Here is a 10,154-nt window from a genome sequence, read left to right as displayed (position 1 = left end):
GGTCAGGCAGGAAGAGCTCCGGAGTCCCCACCCACAGGGCTGCCCTGAGGGAGCCTGGCCTTCCCTTTGCTCTGCGTCCTTGGCTTTGCTGGGGTTTTCCAGGTGTTCGTTTGGGATTCGTTCCCAGGGGGGGGGACTATTCCCATTTCTAACCCACACCCCCTTCCTTCTTGGGACCGCTCTGTCTGCACAGGGAAGGAGGGGGCTCCTGGGCAGAGGGACCCTCCTCCTCTCCCCCCCGCCCCGTCTTGGGGAAGGGTCTCAGAGCCGCCCCCCTGCTTCCTTGCCAGCCCACGGCGACCATGGCACCGGACCCTGCAGCTCCCTCTGGGCATAGAGCCGTCAGCCGATGCCCCATTTCGATCTCCGGTTGGCCCCCAGCTTGTCGCCCGCCTGCCCTGCAGAGGACCACGATAAGGGTGGTGCTGTCAGGGCAGGGGTCCCTGGGAGAGAACGGCGGGGGTGGGAGGGTGCTTTGGCAGGAGGGGGGTGGAGGTGGGAACAAGCCCATCGCCCTGAGGAGCAACCAAGAAGCTGCTGCTCAGCCCCTGACCCGGCAGGCAGCCATGTCCCTCTGTGGCCCCTCGCTCCCGCGGTGTCACGTTTGCCGGCCCCCGCCCGCCTTGCCTGGCACTGTGAATGTCGTCCCGTCTTGCGTCTCGTGCTTCTTGCTCAGCTGCCCGGCCTGCGCAGGGCCCACTCCCCGTGGCCACCCAAGTCACCTCTGTTCATTGCAGCAGCAGCAGCCTCTCTGCCCGCTCCAGGCAATGGCAACGGCTCGGGGGGGGGGGCAATATAAATATATAAATACAATATGTGAAGACATCTTCTTGGTTTTTATTTTGAAATGATTTCTAGGCTTGTTTTTGGGTCTCTGTGCTGCTTGTAACGTATTGATTGACCTGTTTTATAGGGTGCTTTTTTATTAAAAAGAGACATTTCAAACCTCGCCTGGTGGGCGGCTTTTGCTGGCGTCTTTGGTTGTGGAGGGGGGAGGTCTGCAGGAGCCGCAGCCGGGAAGGCCTCTTTCTGAAAAGCCCCCTGGACCCCAGAGGCTGGTCGAGGGCTGCGGCTTTTCAGCGGTGGTGAGACGGCACTTTGCGCATGGTCAGATGCAGTCAGTATGTCCTGTATTGCGGGTTCCATCAAAGGCCTGCTTTATTTACTGCCCACCCCCTCAAAGAGGGTGTGCTCAAATGCTCTATACTATTGCTCCCCCCCACCTGTGTGTGCCTGAGGGGGCCCTCCCCTTTCCTGAGGGGCATGCCCATAGACTGCCCAAAAGGGGCCCAGCAGGTAGAGACACCCCCCCAGCTGGTCTCTGCTCAACAGACTTCTTGGCTGAAGGCTTCACGTGCACCCCTCCCTTCTGGCTCAGGAATCCTAATCTTCTGGGGCCTCCACAGCTGCATGGGAAGGCCCAGGGCTGCCCCCATCCCATCGTGGCCAGGCCATGTTCCTTCCTCTGAAGCCAGAATCGGGGGGGGTGTCTGGTCAAAGCACCACCAAGCCAGTTTGGTGTCAGGGTTAGGTGCGCGGAGGACTCTAATCTGGGAGAGCCGGGTTTGATTCCCCACTCCTCCACTCACAGCTGCTGGGTGACCTTGGATCAGTCACAAGCTCTGTCAGAGGTGTCCTTGAAAAAGAGCAGTTTCTGCCAGAGCTCTCTCAACCCCGCCTACCTCACAGGGTGTCTGTCTGTGGTGGGGAGGGGGAGGGAAAGGAGTCTCTAAGCCTCTCTGAGACTCCTTCGGGTAGTGAAGGGCAGGGTGTAAATCCAGTCTCCTCCTCTTCCTCCTCCTCCTTCTCTTCTTTCAGCAGGCTTCCCCCCCCCCAACTTGGCTCCTGTTGCCAACTCTCTCCCTTCTGATAGTTGCTGTGCAGAGCTGGGGAAGGAGGGCTTCTGGCAACAACCCAGACGGGGGAAGATAAGCAAACTGCCCCCCCCCCCAAGTGTTGGGTGCCAAATGCAGTCCCTACTGGCAGGCGTGCCCCCCGCACCCCCCCCCCCACACACGGAACCTCCCCTCCATCTGACTGCCTGTCCCGGGGTTCATTCCAAGATGGGGGGGGTGCTGAGAGAGCAAAGGGGACACAAGATGACCTCGGCCTGAGGCGGTTTCACACTTTATTTGACACAGGAATCGGTTGCGTAGGGAAGCAGTGCAGCCATGCGGTTCCCCCCCCCCCCAGCCCCCTTTTCTGCTGCACACGCCTTTGAGGAGAGGGGTGATGCCCGGGCACCTCCTGGGCCACAGAGAGCTGCAGGGCTCCACGGTGGTGTGCAGGCGAGAGGGAGGGAGGGACCCCCGTAATGCATCTCCCCCAGGGACTCCCTGCCTGCTGGGCTTGCGAGTGGCCTTTCACCAGCTGTGGCCACTGCTCCCCCCCCACTGGGTGGTGGATTCACGGGGGTGGGGGGGGAGTGTTCCACTGGCCTTGGGGGTGAGGTTGAAAGCTGCTCCATCTTCCTTGGCAGAGTCCTGCTTGTGCATCCAAAAGGGAGGCTGCTGTGTATTTTATGTGGTCCGGGAGGGAGGGTCAGTCTCCAGATGGGCTCAGATGGGATAACAAGGCAAGCACGCCCACCTTCCTGGCTTCACCTCCCTCTGATCAGCCATGAATAGGCTGGAACGGGACCAAGGAGCCCGGTGGACATGGTGTGCCAGTCTTCCTTGGCCTGAGCAAGTTGCGCTTTGCTTGACTTGGAATGCCACCACCACCACCCCCGCCCCAGCAGCTCTTCCTTTCAAGGGGGCAAGGAGGGGAGGCCCTCCTGCTGGGCTGCCGGGGATCCCCATGGCCGCCTCAGCCGGAAGCCCTCTAGCGGGAAAATGCAGAGGATGCCCAGGTACCTGTGGACATGCGGACGGGAACCATGCAGAAAAGCCCTGGGGGGGTGGGCAGCTGCCCCCATTTTTAGGGCAAGAAGGGGGGCTTAGGGGCCTTGCAACCCCCCAGCCAGGGGATAAGAAAGCCTCTGTGGTGCTAGGCAAAAGCAGGACCTCCACCTTGTGGGCGGGGCTGGGGTGGCAAAAGGCCCCTGGCCAAGCCAGGCCCCCACCTGCTCACTGGGCCGTGTGTCTGGTCAGGGTAGGGGGCGGAGGGCTGCCGCGCCGCGCCGAGGGGGGCCTCCATCTCGGTGGTGCTCTCCGTCCCCCAGGCGCCCAGGATGTCTTGCAGCGCGGCTTGTCTCAGGCAGCCCAGGTCGTGCAGGAGGCGGCAGGCGTCGCGGCGGAACCTGATGCCCACAAAAGCGTAGAGGAGGGGGTTCAGGCAGCAGTGGCTGTAGCCAATAATCTCACTCACTAGGGTGGCCATGTTCAGCCAGGGCGAGCTGCAGCCACTCGGCCCCAGTTTGACGAGGGTGTCCAGGAAAATAACCACGTGGTAAGGGCTCCAACAGAGCAGGAAGACGCCTGTGACCAAAATGGCCACTTTGACGGCTTTCTGCCTCTGCCGGCGCTGGGACCGGCACAGGACCCGCACGATAGCCGCGTAGCAGTAGCACATGACCGCCAAGGGCAGGAAGAAGCCCACGATGTGGTAGAGGAAGCGAGTGGCCAGCCACGCGTTGCTGCCGTGGATGCCGTCCTTCTGGAAGTGGCAGATGCTGACGTTGTTGCTGTCGGGCCAGACCTCCGTGAAGAGCAAGTCCGGCAGCGTCAGCAGGAGGGAGAAGAGCCAGACCCCCAGGCACGTCAGGTGGACGGACAGGCTCCGCCGCTTCAGGAAGGTCCTCACCGCATGCACCACGGCCAGGTAGCGGTCCACGCTGACGCAGCCCAGGAGCAGGCTGCTGCTGTAGAAGCTGATCCTGTTGACGGCGCTGAGGACCTTGCAGAGGAGAGGCCCGAACACCCACCCTGCCAGACACTGCACCACCCCAAAGGGGAAGGTGAGCCCAAGCAGGAGGTTGGCCAGGGCCAGGTGGAGGAGGAACTGCTCTGTGGAGGTGCGGCTGTGACGGTAGCGCCGCAGAATCACCAGCACCAGGGTGTTGCCCAGCCCCCCCAGCACGAAGATCAGCAGGTAGGCCAAGGGCAGAAAGACCTTCTTCAGGGGGTGTCTGGCGCTGTCTTCTGCCTCAGCGCACAGGTAGTCGTCCTCATAGCTGGAGAAGTTGTCTGATGTGTAATTCGAGACCTAATGAGAGGGAGGGAGGGAGGGAGGGAGAGAGAGACATCACAGGGTAAGGCGTCTGCACAGCAGGGACAGAAAGGCATGTCTCCCGTCCTGGCAACTCTGGTGCCACGTCTTGCCTCCCTACGACGGCAGCAGAAGAACGAGAAGCTTTTATAAAATTATAGGGGTTTATATGACAAAGAGATTTTCCCTCCCTCTCCCAAAATACTAGAACTTGAGAGCACTGAATGAAACTGATGGGCAGTAGGTTCAGGACAGACAAAAGGAAATACCACTTTACACAGAGAGTGATTACCATGTGGAATCTGCTGCCAGAGGATGCAGTGATGGCCAGAGGAATAAATGGCTTTAGATAGATTCATGGAGAGTAAGTCTATCAATGGCTACTAGCCATGGCGGCTGAGGGGAACCTCCACATCCAGAGGCACTAAGCCTCTGAATCCCAGAGCCAGGAGGCAACATCAGGGGAAGGCCTCAGCCTCCCTGCCCTGTTGCTGGCCCTGCAGAGGGACTGGCTGACCCCTGTGTGAGATGGGAGGCTGGACTAGAGGGACCCTCACTGGTCTGACCCAGCAGGGCTCTTCTGGTGTCCTTCTCAGGGGGGAGGCCTCGGCCTCTCTGCCCTGTTGCTGGCCCTGCAGAGGGACTGGCTGGCCCCTGTGTGAGACGGGAGGCTGGACAAGGTGGACCCTCACTGGCCTGACCCAGCAGGGCTCTTCTTATATTCATAAGAAACTCTCTTTTAGCTTCCAGCTCTTTGGATGAGCACCAACCGTGACAGACTAAGCTTTTACCTAAGGACTCCATCTTGTCCACGCAGCAATGGGGAGAAGCCCCAACTCTGATAACGGAACGTTGGACTTACCATGAAGGTTCCTTCTTCTGGAGGGCGAGGAGGACACTCTGATACTCTTGGGTTCCTCTTCCCACTATCCCTGGAGACAGGAAATTGATTGCACTTCCCATCTCCGGGGGGTGGGGGGAGGCCTCAGTCTGGACACTTCCGCAGCTCAATGCGGGCCAAACAGACAGACAACAAGGCTTGCAGAACCCGATGAGACAAACCATACAGGTAAAGATAAACTGCTAGAACAGTGGAAGAACAATGGACATGGAGACCCTTTAGGAAGAGTCATAGGCTGAACAGAGACCCTCCAACCAGGGCGGGTCCAGAGTGTCCTCCTCGCCCTTGAGAAGAGGGAACCTTCAAAGCCTGGTCTCTCCCGAGGGGAGGAGGACACTCTGATACGCTTGGGATGTTGCAAAGCCCATCTGATCCAGGGAGGGCAAAGTGACTGCCAAGCATAGAGATAACGGTAGGACCAAACCACTTACGGCAGGACTCTCTGCCCAAATGTTGCATCAGCTGTGCCAATACAGTCCATCTTGTCGTGCCTGACAAACGTCGTCGCTGAAGCCTTGCAGATAGCTGCAACGGATGCATTTGTGTCAAACGCTGCTGACGTAGAAGCGCTTCTTGTTGAATGAGCTGTGAGCCCCTCTGGGGCTTGAAGGCCCCGAGGTTCTCGTGCCAAGGAGGGGCAGTCCTTTAGCCATCCGCTTAGGGTAGCCTTAGAAACCCTTTTCCCCGTGACTGCTGGATGAAAAGCCACAAAAAGAGAATCTGACTTCCTAAATGGCTTAGGTTCTTCTGATATAAATGTGAAGGGCTCTGTGAAGGTCAATATTATGGACTGAGATCGAGGCAGCTTTTCCAAAACAGTGATTTCTTTATTCAGCTCATGGCTTAACACAGGACAACACAACACAGAAAGACAGGTTGCTTACCTGTAACTGGCGATCTTCGAGTGGTCATCTGTGCATTCACACCCATGGGATACAGTGCGCCTGCGCTGGATCGATCAGTATTGTAGCAAGCTCTAACGGATTTTCGCGCCCAGACCTCAGGCATGCGTAGGAACCCCACCACGCATACCCAGAGGGGCGGGCGCGGACATCCCGCCAGTTCCTTCAAACCGCCGCAAATCAACCCCTATAAGAAATGTAGAAGCTGACAGCAGCGGGGAAGGAGGGCGGGTGGTGTGAATGCACAGATGACCACTCGAAGATCACCAGTTACAGGTAAGCAACCTGTTTATCTTCGACGTGGTCTCTGTGCTTCACACCCATGGGAGATTAGCGAGCAGTGGCCTACCTGGAGGAGGGTGCTGGCAGTTCCTTTACTGCGTAGCCGAAGATAGAATGTGACATCCCATGTTGGTACGAGAGTTCTTGCGGACATCCAGGGCGTAGTGCCTTATGAACGTACTAGAAATAAGGCCCGTTGTGGAAATAAATACAATGGGATTTAGAAAGAGGCTCTGGGAGAGTGCTCTGGCTTTGGGCAAACAGTATTAGTCTGCTTTTAAAACATGAACCTGGGACCTGCACAGCACTAAGGGAGTGCATTTTAGAATTAGAACTTTGGCACCCACTATTCAATTATATATAAGGAGAGATTAGGCATAGCCCACGTAGCGGCTCTGCAAATGTCCATTAGGGGAACTCCTTGCAGGAAGGCAGTTGAGGCTGCAACAGCTCAAGTTGAATGAGCCCTGATAGGGCCAGGCAATGGCTGCTTAGTGATAAGGTAGCAGAGGCGGATGGGGTCTACAATCCACCTTGACAAACGCTGAGCTGTGATGCGAGTTCCCAGCCTTGTTGGGGCATAGGAAACGAACAGTTGACAGTCACGTCTTGCTGGATGGGTTCTGTTTAGGTAGAACAGAAGTGTACGCTTCGTATCCAACGTGTGTAACAGTCTCTCCTCTGGGGATGTCAGAGAAGGGAAGAAATCCAGGAGGAAGACCTCTGCCTGTAGGTGAAATTCTGAAACTACTTTTGGCAAGAACGAGATGTCAGGTACAAGGCGGATGCCGTCTGGCAAAAATGACAGGTAAGGAGGATAATGTCTGAAGGCCAGTATTTCCCCAACTCGCCTCGCTGAAGTGACAGCCACCAGAAAGGCTGTTTTCCAGGACAGGAAATTCATGTCACAAGTTGCGAGCAGCTCAAAAGGTTTCCTGGTGAGTTGGCGAAGGACCAGGGGAAGGTCCCAGGGGACGACAGGACTTTTGATGGGAGGATAAAGGTGTAACAGTCCCTTCAAAAAACGTTTAGAAAGAGGATGTGAAAGCAAGTGTGTATCCTTCAACTTCAACATGGTAGGCCGAAAGTGCGGCCAAATAAACCTTCAACAAGGAATGCGACAGTTCCGAGTCCGCGAGAGACAGAAGGAAGTTGAAAACCTTCTCGAGACCTGCGGAGGCGGCTCGAGGGGCATCCTCACCCGAGGAACAAAACTTTCGCCACTTGTAGTGATAAGATTTTCGTGTAGTGGACTTTCTGGAATTCAGCAGTACATTCGCTATACGGGAGGAAAAGCTGTTGATACCACTCTCCAGGCTGTCAACTTCAGTCGTGGAACATCGTGGTATAGGAGAGGGGACTCGGTTAGGAACAATAGGTCCTGCACCGATGGAAATTGGTGGTAGACCCCCACTGACAGATCGAGGATGGTTGAGAACTATGGTTGCCTCGGCCACCATGGGGATATGAGTATGCAGTCTGCTTTGTCGGTGAGGATTTTGCGGACCACTCTCAGAAGCAGAGGCAGCGGAGGGAAGAGGAAGAGAAATTCTCCGGACCACGGGTAGAGGAGACCGTCTCCTAAAGGCAGGGCAGTAACAACGAAGATCCGCTACACAGAAAGGGTGCCTGGTAGGCTTGTCACGTTCCCTACATGTATGTGGCCCAAGGTTTAGGATTGTATGAATTGGAACATGTAAGCCGCTCAGAGCCCTTAGGGGGTGAGTGGGATACAAATGGAAATATAAATAAATAAATAAATAAATACTGCGGGTTGCTGCCACCTCGGCTGCAGAACAGAGGACACTTTTTGTTCACCCTGGTGGCGAAAACATATATCTGTGGGAACCCCCATTTGCGGAAGAGTGGAAGAAGGTAAGTTGGATTTATTTCCCATTCGTGCAAACTGAATCCTGCCTGACTCAGGTGGTCCGCCTGCACATTCATGTTCCCCCGGGATGTGCGTGGCAACTAGGAAAATGTTGTGGGCGATGCAAAAGTCCCATAACCGAAGGGCGAGCTCGCAGAGGCATTGAGAGACAGTGCCCCCTTGCTTGTTTACATAGCTGAGGGCAGTAGTATTGTCCGTGAGGACCGTGACACATTTCCCCTTGATCAGGGGCAGGAAACTGGTGATAGCGAACCGTATCGCAAGCAGTTCCAGGAAATTGATGTGCCGGTTCCGTTTCTGTGTCCCATCTGCCTCAGACACAAAGTCCCATCATGTGAGCGCCCCAACTTGAGAGGGAGGCATCTGTTGTCAGTGTGATCTGGGGTGATGGAGGATGGAAGGGTGCTCCCTGGAAAAGGTTGGAAGGGGCAGTCCACCAAAGTAAAGAGTCCCATACTTTGACAGGTGAGGATAGGTGGGTCGAGTGTGTGTCTCCCTCTGGATTGAAATTGCGGATAAATCAAAGTTGTAGGAGGCACATTCTCAACTTGTTGAAGACAAGGACGGATGTAGTAGCGGCCATCAGACCGAGGAGCCTCTGTATTTGGAAAGCCGTTACAGAGGGTTGAGTATGCATCACAGTGGCAAGATTCACGCCGATTGATGTCTTCTCCGTGGTGTTCCAGGTGCCCTCTTGTGTGATGTCTTGGCTGTCAGCAAGCGGCAGATCCGGGCAAAGTGTCCAATCTTTCCACAGTCATGACACTGGACATCACGGTATCGACACTTACGGTGGTTGTGGTCGCCACCACAACTGGTGCAGCGTGTTGCAGTAGTTGGTTGACGATTGGAGCGTTTGCTATCTTCGGCTCGTGTTCAGTGGACTCGGTCGTCCTCACTGTCAGAGTCTTCCATGCTTTCCCGATGCACTGGCTGTGCTTTCCAGAACTCCGGTGGCATTCTCGACTGCCGCACATCCCGGGTGGATCGCTCAGCTGCTTCGGCAGTGACAGCTTCCTCGTATGCTGTCTGAAAGGTAAGCTCTTTTTCGCAAATAAGCAGCATTGTAGCTTCTCCTTTAGTAGGCCACATACAAGCCGATCACGAAGCCGGTCGCTTAGGTCAGTGAAGTTGCACTGTCTGGCTGTCTTGCGGAGTGCAGTCACGTATTTGGCTACAGATTCACCCTCGGCCTGATCGCATTTATGGAAAGCGTGTGTGCATGCGATGTCGGATAGCTTGGAGGTGATGTCAGTGAGTGTTGTTGCCCTGAGTTCGGTGGGCGCCACTAGCGTCCAAGCCACTTTGAAATTTTTTTTCCCGCAGACACTCAGGAATGTAGCTTTCTTCACCTCTGAATCGGTGATCTTGGTCGCTGTGCCATAGAAGTCGAACCTGGACACGAAGGTGTCCCATTCTTCAAACGGCTCGAATTGACCTGTGGTGGCCATCGTAGTCTCGCTTGGGGGCGGTGGCGCTTGCTCGCTGGTGCCACTCATCCGCCGTGATTAGCTCTGAGGGGTCAAGGCGACGATTCTTTGCCCGTGTAGTGATGTCTTCTGGCTACCACTGTGGAAGCCATGGCCCTTGCTGAGAACTTGATCATGTCCAGGCTAGCCTCAGACATGAAGGCTGCCGCCGCCTCCAATTTGCGCAGAATTTAAATCTGGGTATTCTTGGGACAATTTACGAAGCCACACACATGAGGCTCTTGCCATCAGAGAACTGGCAGCTGAAGCTTTAATGGAGAAGGCAACAGCCTCATGGGCTCTGCAGAGAGCTGAGTCACTTTTTCAGTCATCGGCAGGGGTCTTTTGGGGCCAGAGTGCACCGGAGCACTGCTCCGGCAGCCCAGGGGCCTGTGCAAATGGTGGTGGTGGCTAGACCCCCCCCCCCAGCTCCCCACGCCAAAAGCACTGGGGCCAGGGGGACACCTGGAGAGCCCCGCCACCAGCTCCCCCAGGCCTGCGCAGAAGCGCTGCGGCTCGGGGGAGGCCGGAGAGCCCCACCACCGGCTTCCCCGGGCCCG

The 10,154-nt window shown here is 56.3% G+C and overlaps 1 protein-coding gene across 1 annotated transcript; it reads right to left on the bottom strand.

The window, feature by feature from the left end:
- Positions 1-2,988: 2,988 nt before the first annotated feature.
- Positions 2,989-9,624, bottom strand: CXCR5 (chemokine (C-X-C motif) receptor 5). Its single transcript, XM_015428034.1, has 2 exons — positions 8,917-9,624; positions 2,989-4,146 (listed from the first exon to the last, which is right to left on the bottom strand). The coding sequence occupies exons 1-2, from the start codon at positions 9,622-9,624 to the stop codon at positions 2,989-2,991; spliced, it is 1,866 nt and encodes a 621-aa protein (XP_015283520.1).
- Positions 9,625-10,154: the final 530 nt, after the last annotated feature.

Source organism: Gekko japonicus, unplaced genomic scaffold (genome assembly GCF_001447785.1).
Source record: "Gekko japonicus isolate JY-2015 unplaced genomic scaffold, Gekko_japonicus_V1.1 scaffold1031, whole genome shotgun sequence".
Lineage (NCBI taxonomy): Eukaryota > Metazoa > Chordata > Lepidosauria > Squamata > Gekkonidae > Gekko > Gekko japonicus.
Note: the sequence above shows the minus strand (reverse complement) of the source record. Positions and strands in the feature narration are given on the sequence as shown.